Source organism: Leopardus geoffroyi, chromosome D3 (assembly GCF_018350155.1).
Source record: "Leopardus geoffroyi isolate Oge1 chromosome D3, O.geoffroyi_Oge1_pat1.0, whole genome shotgun sequence".
Lineage (NCBI taxonomy): Eukaryota > Metazoa > Chordata > Mammalia > Carnivora > Felidae > Leopardus > Leopardus geoffroyi.
In genome coordinates this window covers 22,527,676-22,553,792 of record NC_059339.1, presented here as the reverse complement: position 1 = coordinate 22,553,792, position 26,117 = coordinate 22,527,676, and the positions used below count along the sequence as shown (strand labels likewise).

The window sequence follows — 26,117 nt, the reverse complement described above, 5'->3', positions numbered from 1 at the left end:
GGGAAGTAGATAAAAATTTTAAGGCCTCCAAACTCCCATTTAGATATTGCCTTGAAAGTTTAACTTTGATGCTTTTGTGAATCTGACCTAGCCCAAAGTCATGGTCACAGAGTTCATCCTTTAGAGGTAGAGACAGACGTTAAACACTGGCTGATGCTTGTTTTGAACTATGTGAAGTCTATTATCGACCTTAAACTAAAGCTAAAATAAAGATCCAGCAATTTCACAAACAATGAAAAATGAAATAAAAACCAGGTAGGGCAAAGTGAGCTGGCAAAGACTTTGAAGAAACTTGCCAGAGAGAAGTGTGAGGAAAACCAGGGGCATGTGATGTTAACAGCAGAAGACTGAGGAGTGTTTCACAAAGAATCTGAGGACAATAGGAGTGGAGCAAGGATGAAGGAGAAAGAGACTGCCCAGGCCAGAGGCAAAAGTTTGGGTGATTTGAAGAATGACAGATTGCAGAAGTCCATTATGACTGGGGCCTGGAGGGTGTGACTGGACAAAAGGAGATGATGGACATGAGAGGTCAGTAGTGGCTGGCTCCTAAAAGGAAGATGGGAGTGAGACCTGTATGAGACATGTGACCTGGGCAGTTGTTCCTGGCCCTGTGCTTGATCCAGTACTCTCTCCATTGCTATCTTGAAATTCTCTCTCTCTCTTTTTGAGAGAGAGCATGCGAGTGGGGGAGAAGGGCAGAGGGAGAAAGAGAGAGAAATTCTTAAGCAGGCTCCATGCTCAGCACAGAGCCTGACACTGAGCTTGATCCCACGACCCTGGGATCATGACCTGAGCTGAAATCAAGAGTTGGACAATCAACCGATTGAGCCACCCGGTTGTCCCACTGTCTTGAAATTCTTAACAACTTTTTAACAAGGCACCCTGCATTTTCATTTCACACTGCCCCTGATAAATCATGTAGCTGGTGATGTGATATTATGGGGGTCAGGAGTGAACGGTCAGTAAAGAATTCTTGAGACGTCTTTGGTACAAAAAATGTTGTTTTATTAAAGCATGGGGACAGGACCCATGGGTAGAAAGAGCTGCACTGGGATTGTGAGGAGTGACTGATTATATACTTTTTAGTTACTAGGAATTAGGGATAGTGTAAGCCTCTAAGGAATTCGGAAGCAAAGCTTCCAGCACCTTGAGGGGCTAGCTGCTATTAAGTAAGGTCATTTACTACTGTCTAGTAAACTCTTAAGTCATGAGACCCTTCAGAGGTAATCAGTGGGCTTGGAGGATGATTGCTAACCTGTATCTTGGGTGGTTAGAGATAAAGGAAGTTTCCAAGGGGATTTTCGTGTTAAAGAAGACTTACAGGATCCTGGAGGTCAGCTAATGTCAAGCTAAGGTTGCCTCTGTCTCTAGTGAAATATTAACATCTAGGCAGTTGAGTTCCTGGAGGAAGGTTACTCTGCCTGTCCCAAGTACTTGTCAATGGACTGCAAATTGTAAGGAGATTTAGTTTTTTCTACATTTCTTTTGCCTTTATTCTTAGTATCAGTTGGTCCTGTTCACAGGAGGGACCTTGTTTTGCTTACATTGATCTTGAGGGGTCAGTAGAAGACACAAGTGGAGGTATCTAGGAAAGCAGTTGTACATTTAGGTGCAGAGCTCAAAATCGAGGTCATATAAGTACCAGATATTTATAGGTATCTGAGTCTCAGGGAAGTGAAAGGACTTACCCAAGGTCACTGCACCCAAGGTAAATTGGCTGAAGAACCCACTGCTGAATGCACATTCCACTGCCTGAAGAGCTGTAGACAGGCTCAATTCAGGCATGTAAGGCTTAGTTCCCTCCTGTCTTATGGAAAGTGTTGTGTAACTCCAGGACAATGTGAGGCAGACTTTAGTTCCATAAAGGGAAGAGTTTTTTTTGTTTTATTTTTTATTAAAAGTAGGGATAAGACAGAGAAGCTTTAACCTCTGTGCCTGAAAAGCTGTCTTTTTTTTTTTTATAATATAATTTACTGTCAAATTGGTTTCCATACAATACCCAGTGCTCATCCCAAGTGCCCTCCTCAATGCCCATCACCCACTTTCCCCACTCCCCCACCCCCCTCAACCTCAGTTTGTTCTCAGTATCCAAGAGTCTCTTATGGTTTGCCTCCCTCCCTTTCTGTAACTTTTTTTTCCCTTCCTCTCCCCCAATGCTATGGGCACCAGTGACAGTCACAACAAAGTTTATTGCAATGAGAGGCAAGGCCAACTGATTGGGACCGACACTCTTGACCAGAGTGCGGTCTCGAACAGCCGGGGTACAGAGTTTTTATAGCCGACCACATCATCTTATCATCACCTGGTAACAGAACAAAGAAATAGTTCCCAGATGGGGGTGGAAACAGCCCCAATCCAAACACTAATCCAGTTGATTTTGCTTGAACTTTTGTTCCCTTGATTGATAGGACAAGGTTGTTATCTCTTAATCTACAGTGTTAAAGCTGTTATTTCTTAAGGCTACAGGTTAGCCCTACACTACAATTTAACCCTTACACAAGGTCTTCTGTTAAGTTTCTCAAGATCCACATATGAGTGAAAACATACAGTATCTTTCTCTGACTGACTTACTTAACTTAGCATAATACCCTCCAGTTTCATCCACGTTGCTGCAAATGGCCAGATTTCATTCTTTCTCATTGCCAAAGTAGTATTCCATTGTGTATATAAACCACATCTTCTTTATCCATTCGTCAGTTGATGGACATTTAGGCTCTTTCCATAATTTGGCTATTGTTGAAAGTGCTGCTATAAACATTGGGGTACATGTGCCCCCACGCATCCGCACTCCTGTATCCCTTGGGTAAATTCCTAGCAGTGCTATTACTGGGTCATAGGGTAGTTCTATTTTTAGTTTTTTGAGGAACCGCCACATTGTTTTCCAGAGTGGCTCCGCCAGTTTGCATTCCCACCAACAGTGCAAGAGGGTGAGGGAAGAGGTTTTTAATCTTTAGATCTGTCTGATGTGATATGATGTGGGCTCTGGGAGCAGATGGTCAAGAAAGAATTCTTGAGACATTTTCAGTGCAAAAGTGTTATGCCCAGAATTCGTGATCCCCAAAGACCACCAGGGAGCCGAGTCCGATGCAAAAGCAAAGAGCCTTTATTCGAGCTAGTTCGAGCTCAATCCCCTACCTGCACCGATGCAGCAGTGAGATGCCGGAGTTTCAAAAGCTCAAAGGTTTTATAGGGATCTAGGGGCGGTTGGTGGGGTAATGGTCGTGGCCTTAGCCGATTGGCTGGGGAAGGGTCAGAGCCCCGTTGTGCAGGTTGCCGGGTGTGGTTTGAACGGGAAGTTTGAACGGGTGAGCGGGAAGTTACTCAAGGGGAGGAGGCGTGGTCTGAGGTTTGAGCTGGAATTTCTTTCTGTGGTTTTCCCGGAAAGGGGGCCATGTCGGGGATATAGTCACTCAAGATGGAGGACACAGAACAAAAAGGTCCGCTCTTTCAAAAGGTGGTTTTACTAAAGCATGGGGACAGGACCCATGGGTACAAGGAGCCACCCAGGATTTGTGAGGAATGATTGGTTATACACTTTTAAGTTGAGGAGGGACACAGAGAAAGGAAGTTTCCAAAAGAATTTCCCTATGTTAAAGAAGACTTAACAGGATCCTGGAGGTCTTGCTATCTTAAAGCTAAGGTTGCTTTTTGCCTCTAGCAAGGCATTAACTTTAAAAGACAATTGTCAGTTCCCGGATGAATGTCATACTTTGCCTGTCTCAAGTATTTGTTAATGGGCTGCAAGTTGTAAGGAAATTTAATTTTACTTACATTTCCTTTTGCCTTTATTCTCTTCCTCCTGTGCACTCACAGAATTCATTCTTCACCATTGTGGGTGAAGAACCCAGTCTCTGCAGGTAGACACATCTGGCTTTATCCCCAAGCTATGGACAAGCCACTTTACCCCTCTGTACCACACTTCCTCAATTGTAAAATGGGGAAAACACAAAGTAGTTGTTGATATAAATATTGTTAAATTATTTTTTTAAACAGACAATTGTGATCCAGCCACTTTGGAAGATAGTTTGGCAGGTTTTGTTTTTTTGTTTTTTTTACAAAACTAAATGTGGTGTTACCATACTATCCAATAACAACACTTTTAGGTATTTACTCAACTGATGTGAATATTAAATGATGAGGTTTTTGGGGTGACAGTGGGGTTTGTGGGGTCCGGAGCTGATGACCAAGAAAGAATTCTTGAAGACATCTTTGGTGCAAAAAGGTGATTTTATTAAAGCACAGGGAAAGGACCCGGGCTGCCCGGGGAACATGAGAAGAGACTGGTTATATACTGTGGAGATCAAAGTCCTGGGGAAGTTTCCAATGGGATTTTCATATGTTATAGAGGACTCAAAGGATCCTGGAGGCCTACCTATTGTCAGGCTAAGGTTTTTCCCTCCAGCAAAGCATTAGCATTAAGACATAGGGAGTTCCTGGAGAAACTTTTTACTCTGCTGACCTTAAGTATTTTTCAATGGGCTGCAGGTTATAAGGAAATTTAGTTCTACCTGTCGTTTCCTTCTGCCTTTGTTTCCACATCACTATGGAGGGGTGATGTTGGGGCTCCAGGAAATGGAGTCTATAGTTTTCTGGAGATTAGGCTATTGATGAGATTGCCTTTTTCTTGTGATTTACTAAGATATTTGTAAATAGATGGAGACTCGGGTCCTGCATGACTGTGATCTCTCCCAGTTAACCATTTGTTTTTCCCCTTTCCTTTGTTCTTGGGCTGCCTGAGGAATATCACACATATCCCACCTGGGGGTGTGTGGGGGTATTTGCAGCCTGTCAGCTTGCCTTATGCTCCTTCATCACTAAATATACACATAAAACCTGCACCTGAATATTTACAGCAACTTTATTCATAATTGCCAAAATTTAAAAGGAACCAAGATATCCTTCAATAGGCGGATGGATAAACAAATCACACTATGATATATTATGTATATACCACACAATGAATATTACTCCACAATAAAAAGAAATGCATCATCAAGCCATGAGAAGAATGGATAAATCTTAAATACACATTGCTAAGCGAAAGAAGCCAGTCAGCAAAGCCTACATATCTTAAGATTTCAATCTTGTGACATTCTGAAAAAGGCAAACTATAGACAGTTAAAAGGTCAATGGTTGACAGCAGTTTGGTGGTAAGGGCAAAAGAGGGTTGAATAGATGAAACACAAGGAGTTTTTTAGGGTGGTGAAACTATCCTGTGTGATACGGTATAGGAGGATGTATGACCCTATGCATTTGTCAAAACCCATGGAATGTCACAGCACAAAGAGTGAATCTTAATGCGTGCAAATTAACCACAGAAAAAGAACCACTTAGGAGGCTGGTGGAATCCCAGCATGGAAGGCAGAATGTGACAAAACAGTCTAAAGGTTTTACAAATGTATGAAACAACCTTGCTGAAATGGATGGGAAAAAAAGGTAATGAGACAAGTAACGAGTCAAAAATCATTTGCTATATATGCGAGGATTTATCTTTGGTCCCTCCATTCTATTACATTGGTCTGTATGTATATCCTTATACCAAACAATTTTTTAAAATTCTCTATGCTATACTTTTCATCTCCATGACTTATTTATTTTATAACTGTAAGTTTGTATCTCTTAATCCACTTTACCTATTTAACATGCCACCCCTCTGGCAACCACCAGTTTGTTGTCTGTATTTTAAGAGTCTGTTTAGCTTTGTTTTGTTTCTTTGTTTGTTTTAGATTCTACATTTGAGTGAAATCATGTGGCATTTGTCTTTTTCTGTCTGACTTATTTCATTTAGCTTAGTACAACCTAGGTACATCCATGTTGTCCCAGATGGCAAGATTTCATTATTTTTTATGGCTGAGTAATATTTCATTGTACACAACATATACCATATCTTCTTTATCTGTTCATCTATCCATGGACACTTTGGGTTGCTTCTGTATCTTGGCTATTGTAAATAATGCTTCAATGAACATAGGGGTATATATATCTTTTCAAATGAGTGTTTTTGGTTTCTTTGGGCAAATACCCAGTAGTAAAATTACTGGATCATATGGTATTTCTATTTTTAATTAAAAATTTTTAAGTTTATTTATTTATTTTGAGAGAGAGACAGAGAGAGAGGAGAGTACGGGCAGAGAGAAAGGGGGAGAGAGAATTCTAAGCAGGTTCTGCAGTGACAGCACAGAGTCCAACATGGGGCTTGAACTCATGAACTGTGAGATCATGACCTGAGCTGAAATCAAGAGTCAGATGCTTAACTGACTGAGCCACCCAGGCACCCCTCTATTTTTAATTTTTTGAGGAACCTCCATAGTGTTTTTCATGGTGGGAAGTATAACCAAGCCTTTATGGGACCAGAGGGCACAAGTAAGCAACATGAACAGGTAGCCTAAGGCCTCTCTATTACACACAACAGTTGCTCCAGAATCCCTCCTCACTTTGTACCAAAGGCTGTATGGAGGTCCCATTTGACTAGCTGAAGGAGGAGGAAAATACTCAAGCTTGATTTATGGATGACTAGGCTCAGTATACAGGTACAAGGCAAAAATAGACCATAGATGATACGTCATAGCTACTTTCAGGGTTGGTCTTGAAAGACAGTAGAGATGGAAGATCTTCCCAATGGGTGGGGCAGTAACCAGTCATCTGCTCTATATGGAAGACAAAGTGGCCCAAGAGAAGAATACACATAGATTCCTGGGCAGTAATTAATGGTTTGGCTGTGGGGTAGATGTATGTTGATGGATGTGATGGTGAAAGTAATAGAGAAATCACTGATCCCCCAATATGCCACTATTCTTTGAGGCAGACAACTGGCCACTCAATGGCAGTTTAGCCACAGTGTACACTCTTTGTCCTGGAAAGGTCACTGGTTTGTCCTCACAGGGATAGATACATAATCTGGGTAAGGGTTTGTCTTTTCTGCCTGGAGAGTCTCAGCCAGCATCACTATCCAGCAGCCTATGGAATTCCTGATACATGTCATTTCATTCAACCAGGGGACCCATTTCACATGTAACGTTATGTAGGAGTCAGCAGGTGGCCATGGGATTCAGTGGTTGTATCACTTATTGCACCATCCAGAAGCAGCCAGCATCACAGAATACTGGAATGGTCTTCTACAGGCATAGCTGAAGCATCAGGTTGGAGAAAATACTCTGCAACAATGGGAACTCATTCCAATTATACCCAATGACCCACTGGGAGGATATTATACTTCTCATCCTCGTAACTCTGGGCTCTGCAGAGCTGGAGACCCTGGTTCTCAAAGGGGACATGCTTTTTCCAGGATCCACAGAAAAGGTCCCATTGAACTATAAGTTACGGCTGCCACCTGGATGCTTTGACCTCTTGTTGTCCAGGGACCATTGGGTTTGAAAAGGAGTCACTGTACTGGTAGGAGTAATTGACTCTGACCAGCTGGAAGAAGAGGTCAGGCCACTTTATTCAGTGGGGATGGGGCAATATGTACAGAGCACAGGTGAATTGTGGGAGTTTCCTTGTATTCCATTGCCCATTGCAGCTGTGAGTGGACACATGGAATGCCCTGCCATGAAGACAGTTAGCATTCCAAGGGCTCAGGACCCTCAGCAATAAGGTTTGGATTACACCACTGAGTTAGCCATCAAGACCTGCTGAGTTGAGAGCTGAGGGTCAGGTAAATTTAGAATGGATAGTGGAAGACAGAGAGGAGGAGTACCAGTTGCAACCCCGAGAACAATTGAAACAATGGGGTGTTGTAATTTATTCCACGAACTTCCCTCTTTGAAAGTTCTGCTCAGGAAACGAGGCCTGTGGAGCTATTCCCTGAACCTGTGTGGAGAAGCCAATATATATAGTACAAGGGGTGGACTGTAATGGCTGCAAAACACACCCCTTAGATCTCCTACTGTGGGAAGCACAATTGTCTGACTGCCCCAGCTGTGCTATGAAGTTTATCACATGTTAGTGCCAAGATGACTCTTCCCATGGGGCTGCTCTCAGCCAATGACTGAGCACAGCAGGGATACAGACTTTTTCCTTAGGATCACAGGACTCCTCTATTGGGTGATTGTTTTGTGTCCATCTCAGCTATTGATAGTGATGCTCTCAGCTAGGAATGTGAGGCACTCCTCTGGGGCTGTACAACTTGTGGTGGGCCCCCACAGACATTGCCCAGACTGGAGCCAGTGTTGTGGTCAGACTGGCCCTTGTGCTTCCTATTATGATTGCAAAACATACCTTAACAATAACCATCAGGGAGATTAAAAAAAAAAAAAAGGTTTATTACTCACAGATTCTAGAGGGTACATGACATGCCCAGGGCCATACAGCAAGGTCATGGGTAGAGGGAGATAGAGCATGCACCAGGGGTTTTGTCTTTATTAGGGTCAAGGATGGGTTGTCTATGGTTTTGAGGTTTCAGTCTTCATTGGCAAATTAAAAACATAAGAACAGGAAATAGGGCATCAGAGGAGAAAAGCAGGGTCGCTCAATGGGCAGTCATATAGGTTATCCAGGGCTTAATAACATGGAGACTGCATGAATGGGGACTGCCTCTCTCCTTATCTGTTTGGTTAGCTAGTAACTGGATCACATAAGTTGGCAATATGTTTATTTCAGATGAATGTCCTTGAAATGGATGCCTTGGCAATCAAAAGTTTAATGTCAGGCACTTCTATTACAATTTTTAAAAAGCTTATTTTCAGACACAGACACTATAGTGACTGATTTGAGGGCTCAGTATCAGTCTTGTTAAAACTTTCTTAGAGCTATACACCAGCCTTTGATCTCCCTTACTTATTTCCTTCTTTCCCTCTCTCCTTCACAGGGTTTAGACCTGTACCCCAGGCTGATGGGTCCCCTGGCCTCCTCTGGCTCCTTCCCAGAGAATTCTCCCCAATCAATCCTATGCACCCCTAATCTCATCTTGGCATCTGTTCTTGGAGAACCTGGACTAACATAGCCAGTCATAGGTTCATAGCTTGTTGATGGTTCAAAGTAAGCATATCCATAGAACCAGCACCCAGATAAGGAAACAGAATGTGACCAGCAACCTGGAAGCCCTCCCAACTGTGTTCCCTTTTAGTTCCTATTCCTCAAAGAGAATCACTAATTTGACTTCCCAAATCATACCTTAGCATTGCCTGTTTTTGAACTTTGTATCAATTGACTCTCGATTGTTTTGTTAAGAACTGTGAAGGGTCCAAGGTGTTAACCCACTCTCACAGATACGTAATTTTATATATAAACACTGCAGAAACATGAGGCCTCTGGGTCAGGGAAAGAATTTTTGCTTGATACCCACAACCAGATCAATAGCTAGAGTAACACTGTAGCATTGGTTTCCTGCACCTAGACCCACAGACAATTCAGTAACAACTAATGGAGGCTTTCTGTGTGAGTGGTGAGTCATACCTCATAAGTGAGAGATGGAAAACAATGGTTTTTCCCCACTTCTATATGTAGGAAAAAAGCAGCTGCCTTCTCCTTCCCTCTTGAAAGAGAAACATCTCTGTTTATTGGACACTGAATGCAAAAGCTCCTAGGTACTTACCCTAATCTGACAGATTGTAAATACATCCTTCCAAGAACTGGATAAGCCCCAGTATCTGGCTCTTATGATGTAGAGATGTTTGGGGTATCTGGGCTTTATCCATTTTGACAAGTAAGTACATGGGGAGAATAGCACTCCAGTCTTCCTGGAACCTTGGGAGCTTAAGCTAGGGGCCTAGTTAGATTGTACCCACGTGGCCTTCTCAGGGAAATAAGAGAAGTTTTATTATGCTTTTGGATAGGACTTAAATTAACTAGACAAATGGCTACAGATTAAACTCTCGTGATACCTGAAAAGTTGAATGTTGAATTGAAAGTGAGCATTGCCTATCTTTATATCATATACATGTCCACATCTTAGGAGACTAGGGTTTTCTATAGGAGCACCAAGACAGCCATGGACGTTTTATTTCCTTCCACGTTGTTTTCTTTTTTGTCTGGCTTCTTTCATTCAACATTATGTTTATGAAATTCATCCTTATTGTTGTGTGAATGTCCATTCATTCTCATTGCTATACAGAATATGCCATACTTTATCCATGTTATTTTTGGTGGAGACTAGATAGTGCAAAAAGTTCACCAACTGGGAAGATAGGGAATAGTCCACACTTCTGACAATAATTACAAGTTCAGGGGTTCCCAAGATCATCCTCAGGTTTGATAATTTACTAGAAGGATGGATTTTCAAAACTCAGTGAAAGCTGTTATACTCATGTTTACAATTTATTACAGGCAAAGGATGCAGATTAAAATCAGCCAAGAGATGAGACATATAGGGTGGAGTCTAGGAAAGTACCAAAGGTAGAGTTTCAAATTATCCTCTCCTTGTAGACTCAAGACACTGTTAGTACATGGACTGTGATAGCTGATATATTTGGGTTTATGTCTTCTGTCTAACGTTTGTTCTATCTATTCACTTTTTCTAGGTTTCGCCCCCCACCCCTCCACTGCTTTTTGTTTTCTTTTGGATTCATTCTCCCCATACTAATTCTGTTTTTCTCTCTACTAGTTTATATACTGTTTCTGTTCTTCTAATGATTACCCCCAAATTTTAACTTACACCTTTGACTTAGCAGATCCTAAAGTTAATCATTATTTTATTCTTCTCAGGAAAAATACACAGACCTTTATTTCCTTTAATTCCAATCTGAACCCTCTACACTTATATACAATTGTACTTTATTTTTATCTTGATTTATGCCCTGTATATTAGACATTATTTGCATTGTTTTACATAGTCAATATTTATTTACATTTGTCCTCAAGCTTGACATTTTCTTTGCTCTTGTTCTTTCTTACATCTTAGACTTCCCTTCTGTAAACATTTTCCTTCTTCTGGAGGTATGTTAGTGAGGTTCTGTTTCAGGTAAACTCTTGATTTTTGGTTGTCTTAAAATGTCTTCATTTTACCCAGTTTTTATTTTGAATGATAGATCCACTGGGTATAGAATTCCAGCCAATGGTATAGAATACCATTCCAATGGTGTATTCTCTCAACACAACGAAGACATTAATCTAGTGTGTTTTGGCTTCCATTGTTGCTATTGAGAAGTTATCTGTCAGTAGAATTATTATCTCTTGTAGGAAATGTGTTTTGTTCTAGCTTCTTTTAGGATATTCTCTTTATCTTTGAATTTTTAGTTTTGTTATGGTGTATCTAAGTTTGGATTTGTTTATATTTCTCTGGCTTGAGATTCACTGGTATTCCTCATTCTGAGGATTTATATCTCTTCTCAACTGTAAAGTTGCTCTTCCTCCCACTTCCTTTCCATACTGTACTCTTCTGAAGGAAGTCACTATGCATAGCCCATACTTGTGGAGTGGGGAGTTATGCTCCCCCTTCAAGAAGGCAGAATATCTACACACATTATTTGGAGTTCTTCTGCATAAGATATTTGTCTCTTATCCATTTGTCTTAGTCTGTTAAGGCTGCTATAACAAAATACTGTAGACTAGGTGGCTTATACACAATAGAAATTCATTTTTCACATTTCTGGAAGCTGGAAAGTCCATGATCAAGATGCCAGCAGATTTGATATCTGGGGAGGACCTGCTTTCTGGTTTGTAGACAGTTGTCTTTTCACTGTGTTCTTCACATGACTGAAGGAGTAAAGGAGCTTCCTGGGGTGTTTTTTTATAAGGGGACTAATTTCACTTATGAGGGCTCCTAATCACCTCCCAAAGGCCCCACCTCCAAATACCATCACATTGGTTGCAGATTGGATTAAGTTTCAATACATGAATTTTGGGAAGACATAAATGTGCAGCCTATGGCACCATTTGTTTACTTATTCAATCATTTATTAAATCAGTATGGACTTAATGATATTGTTGTTTTGGGAATTATATTCTAATACTTCTTTATTTTGTTGCTCAGATTGTTCCAGCTTTGGCCATTAGGGGGTTCTTTTCATTGACTTCTCTATTCCCTTGGCACACTCCATCAGATGCATACATGCCTCTGTGTGTGTGTGTGTGTATGTATGTGTGTGTGTGTGTGTGTGTGTGTGTGTGTGTGTGAAAGAGGGGGGGGGGGCTGGCGTGTACACACTTCTTTACTTTCTGGCACTATAAGGTGTTCCAGGCTCATCTTGTATATTTCTTGCCCCAGTCCTAGAATCAGGCTATTTTCCAGGGAGCCCTCCTCTCTCTTATTGGAGAATAGTATTATAAACCAAAATCTGGGCACTAGGTAATCTTATTGCTACTGTGGTGTCTTTGCTTCTAGGCCTTCACAGCTGATAGCAAAAAATATATGTATATACACTGTTAACCTTAGAAGTAAAAGTGCCAATTATTTTACCGGCAAAAGATGGCTTTACTTGGGAATAGCTGAGAATTGCAATCCAGGACAGGCAAGCTACAGCAAAACCGTAAGTGAGTCAGGAGAACAAATGAGAGGAACACTTTTTTTTATAGAGAAAAGGGGGATTTGGAAGGGCTGTTGTAAATAGTCCATTGGAGTAGACTGGGAGTTCTAAGAATAGTGGCTTCTTATTTGCTGAACTTTGACTGTCTCTCATTGGCTATGTGGTTGCCAGGGGAGGAGGAAATCTTCCTTCCTCCAGCTAGGACACTAGGGTATCCACGTGCAAAGTCTCTTAGAGGGTCTGCAACTGAAGACAAGTGGTAGGCCACGAGAGCTCCCCCTGCTGGCTTCCCAATGCCATTGTAAACAAGGTTTCCTTTTTTTAATTTTCACAATACTGTTCTGTTTTGTACACACAAATCTATACATATTCTATACGTAACCATCTTTGTCTACGTTAAGCTAAATATGACTTCATAGTGATGCCTCCAGCGCTAATCCATTATCATCTGGATCATTCTAACCTCCTCTTGCTTATCTGTAAATTCCCACTCCAGCTGTGAGAAACCTACCTTCCATAATCTGCCATCCATTTACTTAATTGTTCAGTTCCAGTACACATGCCTAATAGTGTCAGAATTAACTCATACCCTCATGATATACAACTTAGAGTACAGTGCTTATGTGCAAATCCTTTTGCCATTATTCTTACGATCCCACTCATTTTCAAAGTTTCTTAGGTCAGCATCCTTTACTCCACCCTTTCAGTGAGGTTGTTTCATATATTGGTAATACAGACTAGATTGCTTATCACATTCTGCTTTCTATCCTGGAATCTCCTGATCTCCTCAATCATTTTTTTTAATTTGCATGCACTAAATTCACTCTATGTGTTGTAAAGTTCTATAGGTCTTGAGAAATACATATATTATGTATCCACCATATTACTATCATACAGAATAGTTTTACTGTGCTAAAAAAATGCCCTGTTCTTGCTTTACCTATTCAATCCCCCTACCCTAGCTTCTTCCCCCCAGTCTCTGGGAACTCCTGATCTTACTATCTCTATAGTTTTGCCTTTCCTAGAATGTTATATTACAGTCATATACTAGGTAGACTTTTCAGACTCTCTTCTTTCTTCGCTCATTAATAGGCCTTTAGGTTTCATTTGTGTGTCTTTGTGGCTTGTTTTCCCATTTCTTTTGATTGCTATTTAAATTTATACCATATTTCATTATATATGTGTGTGAGAATTTGTTTATCCTTTTACCCATTAAAGAATATCTTGGGGGATGGTGCCTGGGTGGCTTAGTCAGTTAAGCATCTGACTTCGGCTGAGGTCATCATCTCGCGGTTCATGGGTTTGAGCCCCGGCTCTGGCTCTGTGCTGACAGCTCAGAGCCTGGAGACTTCTTCAAGTTCTGTTTCTCCCTCTTTCTACCCTTCCCTCACTCATGCTCTCTCTCTCTCTCTCTCTCTCTCTCTCAAAAATAAATAAACACTAAAAAATTTTTAAAAAAATATCTTGGTTGCTTCCAGGTTTGGTAATTATGAATGAAGTTGTTGTAAAGTTACGCATGAAGAATTTTGTGTGGACCTCCAGTTGGGTAAATAGCTAGGAATATGACTGCAGGATCTGATAGTAAGACTATGTTTTGCTTTTAAGAAACTGCCAAACTGTCTTCCAAAGTGACTGTTCCACCTTGCATTCCCACCAACAATGAATGGCAGTTTCTGTTGATCTGCAGACTCACCAGCATTTGATGTTGTCAGTGTTTTGGATTTTGAGCACTATTGGTGTGTAGTGGTATCACTGTTGTTTGAATTTGCAATTTCCTAATGACATATGACATGGAGCATCTTTTCAGATGCTTATTTGCCATTTATATATCATCTTTGATGAGGTGTCTGTTCAGGTCTTTTGCCCATTTTTAAAATGGATTGCTTGTTTTCTTAATGTTGAGTTTTAAGAGTTCTTCGTATATTTTGGGTAACAGTCTTTTACCATAAATGTCTTTTGCAAGTATTTCCTCCCAGTTTATGGCTTGTCTTCTCATTCTCCTGACTGTGTCCTCAGCAAAGCAGAAGTTTTTAATTTTAATGAAGCTCAGCTTATCAGTTATTTCTTTCACAGATCATGACCTTGATGTTGTATCTAAAAAGTCATCACCTCAGGGCGCCTGGCTGTCTCTGTCAGTAGAGCGTGTGACTCTTGATCTTTGGATTATAGGTTTGAGCCCCATGTTGGAGGTAAAGATTAATTTTAAAAAACTTAAAAATCTTAAAAAATGAAAATAAGAAATAAAAAGTTATTGCCTCTTCTAGAAGTTTTATAGCTTTGTATCTTACATTTAGCTCTCATTTTTTAATAAGACATATCCCTACATAGACTTTTTTTTTTTTTTTTTTTTTGCTTATGGACATCCAATTTGTTCTAGCACATTTGTTGTACTAGAACACAAAATTACTATCCTTTTTCCATTGTCAATTTCCTTTGCTTCTTTGTCAAGATATCAGTGGACAATTTTTGTGTGGGTCTATTTCTGGGGTCTTTATTCTGTTCCATTAGCCAATCCATTGATTCTTTCACCAGTTCTATACCATATATATATTTGTTAATGTTTATTTATTTTTGAGAGACAGAGCACGAGCAGGAGAGGGGCAGAGAGAGAGGGAGACACAGAATCTGAACCAGGCTCCAGGCTCTGAGTGGTCAGCATTAGCTCAGAACCTGACACAGGGCTCAAACCCATGAATCACGAGATGATGACCTGAGCAGAAGTCAGACGCTTAACTGACTGAGCCACCCAGGTGCCCCAACACCATCTTGATTATTGTAGCTTTATAGTATATCCTGAAATTAGATAGTGTCAGTCCTTCAAATTTGTTCTTTTTCAGTAGTTGATTATTCTCAGTATTTTGCTTCTCCATACAAGCTTTAGAATCAGTTTATCAACATGCATAAAATAGCTTACTGGGATTTTGAATGGGGTCATTCGAATTTCTAGATCACATTGACATCAGTGTCACCATGACATCTTAACAATATTGAATCTTCCAGTCCATGGATACAGGATATTTCTCCATTTATTTAGATCTTCCTTGATTTCTTTTATCAACATTTTAGAGTTTTCTACGTATAGATCCTATACATTTTTTTTAAGTAGGCTTCACACCCAGTGTGGGGTTTGAACTCATGACCCTGAGATCAAGAGTTGCATGCTCCACCAACTGAGCCAGCCCAGAGCTCCAATCCCATACATATTTTGTTCAGTTTACTGTTCACATTGTTTTATCTCTTTGACTTTTGGAATTCTTTGAAGCCTAGGTTTGAAGTACATTCTTTTATTTTTTTATTATATTTTTTATTTTTTGAGGGAGAGAGTGAGCAAGCGAGCTGGAGAGGGGCAGAGAGAGAGGGAGACACAGAATCTGAAAACAGGTTCCAGGCTTTGAGCTGTCAGCACAGAGACTGACTTGGGGCTCAAACCCACGAATGGCGAGATCTTGACCTGAGCCGAAGTTGAACACTTAACTGACTGAGCCACCCAGGTGCCCCTGAAGTACATTCTTAAAGACCTACCATTTCCTTCTGCCATGTGCTGAGATGGTTGTCCAAGCCCGTTTCTTATAAAATGGGAGTGTAATACTGTACTCCTAGGTTTCTCATTAGGATCAGATGAGAATGTTTGTGAACTGCTTAGCACAGTGGTAGGCATATGGTTCAAGCTCATTCCATTTTAGTGCTTATTAATGGCTAACTATCAAAATCCAGGAAAGAATGCTACAGGGGAAGAGTTAAATGTCCACTTAGCAAGTTTCCCATCTCCAAAGGTCTGGATTCCAGCTTAGTAAGAGAAAACAGACTTGCACGTGACACAAGACTGTTAGACTATCTTAATCCATGCAATGCTGGGCAACATCAGACAATCTGAGTAATCCTGTCTGACAGCCTTTCCTTCTTTTTTTTTTTTTCATTGTAGTTTTTTTTTCAATATATGAAATTTATTGTCAAATTGGTTTCCATACAACACCCAGTGCTCATCCCAAAAGGTGCCCTCCTCAATACCCATCACCCACCCTCCTCTCCCTCCCACCCCTCATCAACCCTCAGTTTGTTCTCAGTTTTTAAGAGTCTCTTATGCTTTGGCTCTCTCCCACTCTAACCTCTTTTTTTTTTTCCTTCCCCTCCCCCATGGGTTTCTGTTAAGTTTCTCAGGATCCACATAAGAGTGAAAACATATGGTATCTGTCTTTCTCTGTATGGCTTATTTCACTTAGCATCACACTCTCCAGTTCCATCCATGTTGCTACAAAGGGCCATATTTCATTCTTTCTCATTGCCACGTAGTACTCCATTGTGTATATAAACCACAATTTCTTTATCCATTCATCAGCTGATGGACATTTAGGCTCTTTCCATAATTTGGCTATTGTTGAGAGTGCTGCTATAAACATTGCGGTACAAGTGCCCCTATGCATCAGTACTCCTGTATCCCTTGGGTAAATTCCTAGCAGTGCTATTTTCCTTCTTTCACCTGAAACTCCCTCCATCCTCAAAGGCTGGTTGTTCTGACCAGGACCCTTGGAGAGAACACACTGGGTCCCTGCTGGCAGGTCCCAAGAGAACTTCTCAGACAGATCCTTGGGACTGTTTTGAATCTGCAGGCTCCTCTGTGGAGCAGAGCAACTATGGGGGTCTGACCACACAAACAGAGAGGTTATTGAAGTATTTGGCAAAAGGCTGTGGTTAGATGAAATGTAAACCAAGCAGTGTTTCGATAGACTCAACGCATTGCAGGGCTGCGTGAGAAGGGTCAACTTCAGACCTGGACAGCAAAGTGGACCCAAAGTCCTGTTCCCTTGGAAATTACAAGGATGGGTGTGTAATGTTGTGTCCAGAAACTCCTGACCTGAGGCTGCTTCTCTGTGTCAAAGTGACTTAGCTCCTCCAGGCATGTTTCTTTCTTATAATTATGATTTCAAATAGCAAATTTATGATTTTAGGGGGAAAACAAAGAAACCTCAGTAAAAAAGTAATAGTCACTCAAAGAACATGATTATTGGGACACTTTATAGCTGTAACATGACCTTGGGAAAAATGTTTCCTGTTAACATTGCAGCTGACTTTATCGGTACCTGTCCTGATGCATGGACAGGGCAGACTTTCACTTGTTCATTCCAAGCTAACTTTTACTTTCTTGGTGTAGATCCCTAAGTAGAAATCCTGAACCAAACATTTTAGTCATCTTTCTTTTTCACTTTTCTAGACGGTATTACCTAAAACAACCCAGCTTTGCCCCCAGTGATTCTGTTTCTGATAAGCTATGGGAAATGTGCCTCCTCCCTGGTTGGTCACCACAGTACTTTTGAGTCTGTGGGAATCAGAGGTAATCCTCCTAAAGGAAACTGTTTCTCACCAGAGGCTGGGGGATGGGGAGTTCCTCCATCATGGTTACCTCCTCCAGGCTGCCTTCCTGGAAGTGGCAGGAATCAGAATCACCACCACCCACCACAGGCAGAGGGTTGGGGGGCCAGGACAGTCCTGTCCCAGATCAAGACAACTCCATTGCACACAAATTGCTGAGGGTCCACTGGAGGTCCAAACCTGAGAATCTGCAGATGTTGGGCCTCCAGCTGGCCTCCCTCCTTCCCAAGAACCTCACTCCTATGGGCCACACCCAGTCTTCTTGCACCAGAGAATCTAATTTTAATTTGTAAAGTATTTCTGTAAACAGATACATATACTTGTATTTATCGATGTCAAGAGCTTGAATTGTGATAAGTCAGGCACAAAACCAGATTATCTTGAAAGGCTAAACCTTGGCAATTAGCCATAATATGACTGCATTCCTCATTAGAGGAAATGATTATAGGTGTTTTAAGATCATAACATTTTCACAAGTTGAGCTGGAAAGGAGCTTAGAATGATCTCATCCAACCCTGTCATCTCACACAGAAGAAACTATTTCAAACTCAGAGAGGTTAAGTGACCTGGCCAAGGCCACACAGTACCACCAGGGTTAACTCTTAGACATTGATTCTCCTGTGTAGTTAGGCAGATGAGGAATCCTTTGTTCTCTCTTCTCCTTACAGATTTTTTTAAGGTTACTTTCCTAGACCTAATAAGTAGCCCTGCTACCCAGCGCTTCGTGTCTCAAATGATTAAATCCTGTTCCTTGTTTCGTTTTGTCTTCAGGAGGCCTCCAGCTTTCCTGGCCGGTTGAAAAAACTGGCCCGGGTCCAGCCCCTCCCACCCCCAACTCTGGGCGGGCAGGCAGAGAACAGCTGACACCAGCAGTCACTCATGTGACCACTACAGCTTTCTGTTTGCTCCCTGTCCCAGAACTAGGTGAGCACTTCCAGGGTCTCCTTCTGTTGGGGGTGGGGGGTACCAGGTAGGCACCCCAGTCCTTCCTGTCCACAGCTGGAACAGTGAAAGGGATACCACACAGGCACAGTTGGACAGACTTGGGCAGATCAGATGTCAGGCCTTCTGTGCTTGCCCAGGGCTCTTTAGGCAGCAAGACAGAATGTGGCTGGCCTCAAGGTGTCTCATACCATTCCTACTTGCCCCCCCTCCCTCTCCTTCTCCCCCCCCCCCCCCCCCCCCCCCCCGCTCCGCCGCCGTTCCCTACCTCCAGGAAGACTGCTCTGCCCTTCCTTCCTCTGTTCTTTGCCCTTCCTTTTCCCTCAGCTACAGATCTTTTCCTCTTTCTCTCTGTTGACTTAGCAGTTTGCTGCTTGGCGTGGAGGGATTAATCAGTGACAGGAAGCTGCCTCTTCTAGAGCCGTGACTGGCTGTGGTTAGGAAAGCCTCTGCAAGACCAGCCCTAGGAGTCTGTCCAGCTTCCCGCCTGCTGCTCACCCACCTGCTCCTGCCATGGGGCACCTTGGAGTCCTCCTCTTCCTGCTTGGGGGCCTGGGGGCTCTCGCTGATATCTGCGGTGAGTAACCAGATCTACCCTGCGCCTCTTTCCTCCTGGGTCCTTAGGAGGGAGGACTATAATGTCCAAGCCCCTGATTATATAATACCTGGGGAAGTAGGCTGGGGTGTGTGGGAGGGTGCACTATATCTGCCCCTTTGGGCTTCATTAACAGTTGGGACTTAGCTGGACCTCAATGTTTGACACACTATAATGAGATTAGTTATAGTTGACCCTCGAAAAACGTGGGTTAGGGCTGCCAACCCTCCATGCAGCCAAAAATCCGTGTATAACTTTTGACTCCCCTAAAACTTAACTACCAATAGCCTACTGTTGACTGGAAAGAAGCCTTACTGATAAGGTAAATAGTCAATTAACACATGTTTTATATGTTATATGTATTATATACTGAACTCTTATGATAAAGTAGGCTAGAAAAAAATATTATTAAGAAAATCACAAGGTAGGGGCACCTGGGTGGCTCAGTCAGTTAAGCATCCGACTTTGGCTCAGGTCACGATCTCACAGTTCATGAGTTCGAGCCCTGCGTCGGCCTTGGGCTGACAGCTCAGAGCCTGGAGCCCACTTCCGATTTTGTGTCTCCCTCTGTCTGCCCCTCCGCTGCTTGTACTCTGTCTCTCGCATTGTCTCAAAAATAAATAAACATTAAAAAAATATTAAAAACAAAAAAAATCACAAGGTAAAGAAAGTACATTTTTTTTAAGTTTATTTATTTTGAGACAGAGAAAGAGTGTGAGCAGGGGAGGGGCAGAGAGAGAGGGAGAGAGAGAGAATCCCTGCACTGATAGTGCAGAGCCAGATTGGGGCTCGAACCCACAGACCGTGAAGTAATGACTTGAGCTAAAACCAAGAGTCAGGCACTTAAGTGACTGAGCTACCCAGGCACCACAGAAAATACATTTAAAGTACTGTACTGTATTAAGAAAAACTCACATATAAGTGGACCCATGCAGTTCAAACACGTGTTGTTGAAAGGTCAACTGTGTATGTCTGATAGCCCACCATACAAAAATGCTCCCATTCATTCACTCATGGGTTTATTTATTCATTCAACATGCATTGACTAAGACTTCTCTGTGTCAGTGCAGTGTTAGACTTTGGGGAAAGAACAGGGAGCAAGATAGGTCCCATCCTTGTCTTCTAGTCCATCTGTTCTAGTAAAGGGGACAGACAAAAGAAGTCAAGAGACAAATCAGTGCTGTATTTGGGGGCCGTGGTAAGCACCAAAGGAAGTGAGCCAGGCATGGAGGTGGAGAGCTGGGGGCCACTGATTCAGGAAGAGCGTTCAGGGAAGGATTTCCGAGGACCAGGGGTGACAGGGGGATTGAGGCCCAGAGGAAGAAAAGGAGCTGGCAAGAAAAGGAGTGTGTTTGGGGGGTAGAACGGGCATCCCAGGCAGAGGGAAGCTAGTATGCAGTCACTGTTACAGGAGACAAGCCCGAGAGAGGCACAGGTGGCAGGTCATGGCAAGGCATTTGCATACTAGCATAGGAGGCTGGCTGCTTCAGCTCTGTGTGCCCGTGTCCCCAGGAGTCTCTCTGGGAACCCTTGGGAGTCTGAGCACACAGGCCTGGGGCTATTTGTGCACTGGCGATGGGCAGAAAGCAGAAGGCAGGCAGGGAAGCCTCTGTGTTTTGGGGCTACCCACCTCTCCTCCCTCCTTATATTCTGCCCACGGCCTTACACTGTGCAATATGCTTTCACTCCCAGTGTCTCTTGTGATCTTTGGAGAAATCGAGAGGCAGGTTCAGTCATGTCCAAGTGACAGATGAGTCTGTCAAGGGTTGGAGGAGCCCAGTGACGTGTCGGGGCTTTGTTGGACTCAGTTCTCAGAATTCCAGGCCAGGGTCTTCCCTGAGCACCAGGAGCCTCCAACCTGTGTTCCATAAGTGCAACCAGACCCCTCACTATTGGATCTTGGTTCCTGTCTAGATAGTCCCCAGGGGAGACCTGGGACCCAGTCCTCATCCTCACTGGGCATGAACCATTCAATAGTGGGCCCATAGTCAAGACAGAAGCCCTGGGCAGGGTTTGGGGGTACAACCCACTACTGCTGAGCCACTTACCTGCCCAACCCTCATTCCCTCACCTGCAAAATGGTCTAAGAATGCTTCCTGGCCTTCCTCCTTGGTGTGGTGTGAAGGATCCCACAACATCTGCTTTACCAGCTTAAAGCTCTGTGCAGTTGTGAAATTGACAAGGATGCTGCACTAATGCTTGCCCAGGGTAGGCTTCTATGCTTCTGAATGTCAAAGCCAGTCAGCTGGCAACGCTGGGTGGCCCTGTGAGCAGGAAGCACCATGGGAGGGAGCTTGCCCAGCGCCACTTTTATTACTGAGGTGAATCTGCCTGGCTCCTTCCTTTTAAGGAGGCTGAATTGTGGTTATCAGCCTCTCTTTATAGCTCTAGCTCCTCTTTTTATCACTTGTAGCCCCAGGGCTGACTCATCTGCTGGAGGTCAAAGCCTGGAGTGGGGGTGAGGCTCCCCTACCAGTTTGAAGAAAAGAGAGAGGGAAAGAGAGGTACAGAGAGACAGATGACCAGAGAGATAGGCTGAAATAGGTAGAGACTAAGATCCAGAGGGAATGAGGGAAATACCTACAGAAATGGAAGCAGATACAGAAAGGCACTGAGAAAGAGAAAGAGAAAGAAAAGTCACCCTTACCCCTTACCCCCACCACCTCCACAGGTAGCAACAAATACCTGTGACTTTTGGGAAAAGAGGCATAAGATGGTGGGACCCATTAGGCACCTGGCTAGCTCAGTCTGTAGAACATGGGACTCTTGATCTTAAGGTCGTGAGTTCGAGCCCCACGTTGAGGGTAGAGATTACTTTAAAAAAAAAAAATGGTGGGACCCAAACCAAGAAAGATGGGCCTGTATGAGAGGAACCCTGTCCTCGTATCAGAAGGCCCAAGAGGCAGGTGAAGAGCTCTGGTTGGCAGTTCCATTGCTGAATCTCCTGGGAGGGGTAGCCTGCCCAGCATCCTGAGATGTGGCCCAGTGGAAGTAGCTGGAGCCCTACAGCAACTGGGAGGCAGTAAATGGGGAAAAGTCCAAAGTGCCTCCAGGGTCACCTACTGAGCTCAAGTTTCCTTCCCTAAGGGTGGAAGGCAGCAGTCAGCTGGAGTTGGAAAATATCCCTGAGGCTTCCCCTAGTATGTCAGCATTTTGGTTACACGGTTTCAGGCAAATCCCAAAGCACACAGAGAAATGGTTGTAAACGATGATGGCTTTCCAAGGATTCACCCCTCAATCTCAGGTCCCCTTCACCTAAACAGATGTGATAGGAAAAGCATTATTTTGAGATCTATACAGAGGAAGCTCACCAGGCAGCCCCAGTTAGCCGTAGGCAGCCAGCAGAGTTTTAAAACTGGGTATGTAACATGTTCTGCATGTGGGTTGCAGTTTGTGTAAATGGATAGAACATGAATTTAGCCGAGCACCAGAGAACAGGGATTTTGTAGGCAGGTTTATCCTTGGCCGTGCAACCTTCTGGAAGACACAACCTGATTCTGAATGGCTGTTTCCTCTTTTGTGCAAAGCAATGATGACAGTACTTACGCCACAGGGCTGGCATGAGGACCAAGTGAGGTCGGGTACAGTGGCTGGGGCATATCACACGGCTTGGCCTCCATTCTCTGTTACTCCTGATGGCAGACTGGTTGCCCGGTACCAGCTTCCTCTGCCCTCAGCCCGCCACCTCTCCCTGGCCCACTCCAACTGCTCTTCTGGGAAATCTACTTTCCCCTATTTACATACTGCCTTTTATTACAGCCATATTTCCCCATACAAGTAGGGTGTGTACTGGATGGAGAGGGAGTAGAGCTGTTTATACCCCGGAGAAGGCCCTGGTAAGGTAAAAGCAGTTCCTTGCTGGTGGCCTAGCCTTGTGACCTCACTTGGTCTGTTCTCTTTCCTAAGAAATACCACAGGTGGATAGCAAGCTGGTGGAGAGGCTGGGCCAGCGCCTCTTGCCCTGGATGAACTGGCTCTCTCTGGAGCACCTGAACCCCAGTATCTACGTGGGTCTGCGCCTCTCCAGCTTGCAGGCCGGGGCCAGGGAGGCCTTCTATCTGCACATCCTCAAACTCAGTTACCAGCACAGCCTCCTGGGGTATTGCTGTTCACTTTCTTCTCCTTTCCCCACACCTTGCTCCACATCCTAAGAGACAGGAGAACTATATTCTCGTTTGGGCTGCCATTGATTTGTTGGGAGATTTTGGGCAAGTTTGTCTCCTTTGGCACTTTCTCCATCTGTAGAATGGGGTTGGCTTTACCAGATTGGAGGCAGACATCACTAATCCATGACCACAGTTCCCCCTCTGCCCCCCATCCCATACTGAGCCCAGAAGCAGCATCCGTCTGTGCTTCCCTCCCATGCTAAGGCAGACATCACTAATCCATGACTGCAATCTTCCATGCTAAGCCCAGAAGCAGCATCTAGCAGCATCTAACTCTGTGCTCCCTTTCCAGGGGCATTAAGGAAGACCTGTTCTGAGGCTCACTGTGAGAGTTTGAATGAGAGGTGAAGGATCAGGAACACCATGAAGCCTGTCCTGCTTGGACTCCCTCTCAAAGAGTGGATGCAGGGCAGGGAGAGGGAAGAAAGGGAAGACTGTGTAGGCAAAGTATGATCAAAATGGTGGGGTAAGCACAGGTCATTTGGATGTGAGAACCCTCAGGGTTTGTCCTTGAGTCTAATTTTTCATCTTTATGAAATATGTGTGGCATGCACCTTACAAGTTGCACAGCTGATTACATCTGCTTTGGGCAGTTCAAAGTTTCTTATTGTTAGGTTTTTTTGCACTTTATGATGTTGAGGGGGGTGCCCCAAGCCAGGCTCACCAGGGTGGCACTTTCTTTTTTTTTTAATTTTTTTTTAACGTTTATTTATTTATTTATTTATTTTTTTTTTTTTTAATTTATTTTTTTTTTTCAACGTTTATTTATTTTTGGGACAGAGAGAGACAGAGCATGAACGGGGGAGGGGCAGAGAGAGAGGGAGACACAGAATCGGAAACAGGCTCCAGGCTCTGAGCCAACAGCCCAGAGCCTGATGCGGGGCTCGAACTCACGGACCGCGAGATCGTGACCTGGCTGAAGTCGGACGCTTAACCGACTGCGCCACCCAGGCGCCCCTAACGTTTATTTATTTTTGAGACAGAGAGAGACAGAGCATGAACGGGGGAGGGTCAGAGAGAGGGAGACACAGAATCTGAAACAGGCTCCAAGCTCTGAGCTGTCAGCACAGAGCCCGACGCGGGGCTCAAACTCACGGACCATGAGATCATGACCTGAGCCGAAGTCGGAAGCTTAACTGACTGAGAGGGTGGCACTTTCTTACAGAAGTGTTGTTAACTGGCTTTTTCCTAGGCTTACCTTCAACGATGACAACAGTGACTACCAGGACAAGCCCTCCATGGGCCAGCTGGCCCTCTACCTGCTAGCTCTCAGGGCTAACTGTGAGCTTGTTGAGGGCCGCAAGGGGGACAGGCTGGTCTCGCAGCTGAAGCGGTTCCTGGAGGACGAGAAAAAGGCCATTGGTGAGGGGGACGTAGTCTGCCAAGTGTTGGGGGGTGGGGCTCATCAGATAGTATTCTGTGGGGAAGCATCTAAGTCAGAACTTTGGGTTTTCTCCTCAGGCTTCTTTCCTACCCCCCATTCTGCCTGTGTCACTATCCACCTAGAGGCTTAGGCCTGCTGCAGTTGCCATCCTTGATCAAGCCTTTCCTGCACTCTACATATACTCTGTTGACAAGTTCTACTGCTCAGCCACCATGACTGACCTGACTGTCGACCCTTGGCACAGCCCCTGTACTACTTACTCCTCAGCCTCTCTCTGCCAACTGTCTTGCCTCCTGATTCGGCCCGGCACGACAGCCAGAACAAGCATTTTAAATGTAAATCTGATGTTATTAGCCCTGCTCAAACCCTGCACAGGCTGCCCACTGCTGTGTCCACAGCACCTCAAGCCCAGTCTGTCTGCCCTTCTTCTCCTCTCTAAGACCTGCTCTCCCATTCTCTGGCTCACCCACTCACCTGCCCCTCTGGCTCTGGCCACACTGATCTCTCAGCTTGCAGATCAAGGTCTTAATATATGTTTTCTCAATCTAGAAGATTTCCCTCCCCTTCTAGCTTACTCCTGCTCCACCTTAGCTCCCCCCCGCCCACCATCCCAGCATCACTGTCTTAGAGAATCCTGCTCTGACTCCCCAGCTAGTCAAAGACCTCTACCATATGGCCCACATTTCAGTACTAATCATGCTGTCATGAGTACAGGTTGTGTTACTGTTGGAGACCCTAGCTGTGCTGTGCCTGGCCGGTCACCACCGGCTTGGTCATCACTCTGAGCACAGCACCTGACACGTAGTGGATCTTCAGCAAGAACAGATTGAGGGAATGAAGGAATGAAGGATCTCCCGACCCAAAGGAGGGTGTCAGGAAGCATAGGCAAGGGGGTCCTGTGTGCCGGCTGGGCTGGTTGCTGGGAGTGGGCAGAGAGGCAACCCCTCAGGCCTGGTATGAAGCCCCTGCCCCATGGTTTTCTCCCTCCCAGGACACAATAACAAAGGCCGGCTCCACACCAGCTACTATCAGTATGGCCTGGGCATCCTGGCCCTGTGTGTTCACCAGAAGCGGCTCCATGACAGTGTGGTGGGAAAGCTCCTGTATGCCGTGGAACATGAACAGCATCTCCACCAGGGCCACCTCTCTGTAGGTGAGTGGGCTAGACCCTGCTAAAGCCAGGCTGGCACTCCTCCAGTCCCCAGCCCCAACTGAGGGCCTCTACCCCTTGGCCCAAGATCACCTTTCCTTGGGGCCCCTCC

At 44.0% G+C, this 26,117-nt stretch overlaps 1 protein-coding gene across 3 annotated transcripts in view; it reads left to right on the top strand.

The window, feature by feature from the left end:
- The window catches only part of TCN2 (transcobalamin 2), a 41,992-nt gene that overhangs the window by 8,558 nt on the left and 7,317 nt on the right, over positions 1 to 26,117 (top strand). The window contains exons 1-6 of one of the 3 annotated variants that reach the window (XM_045458331.1): positions 14,475 to 14,590; positions 18,540 to 18,692; positions 19,077 to 19,287; positions 23,212 to 23,404; positions 24,664 to 24,833; positions 25,847 to 26,008. In XM_045458331.1, the coding sequence (XP_045314287.1) occupies positions 19,224 to 19,287; positions 23,212 to 23,404; positions 24,664 to 24,833; positions 25,847 to 26,008 (589 nt within the window). In that variant the 5' untranslated portion in view covers positions 14,475 to 14,590; positions 18,540 to 18,692; positions 19,077 to 19,223. Of the gene's footprint in view, positions 1 to 14,474; positions 14,591 to 18,539; positions 18,693 to 19,073; positions 19,288 to 23,211; positions 23,405 to 24,663; positions 24,834 to 25,846; positions 26,009 to 26,117 lie in introns of those variants that run through there. The other 2 variants (XM_045458329.1, XM_045458330.1) reach the window with 2 other exon arrangements.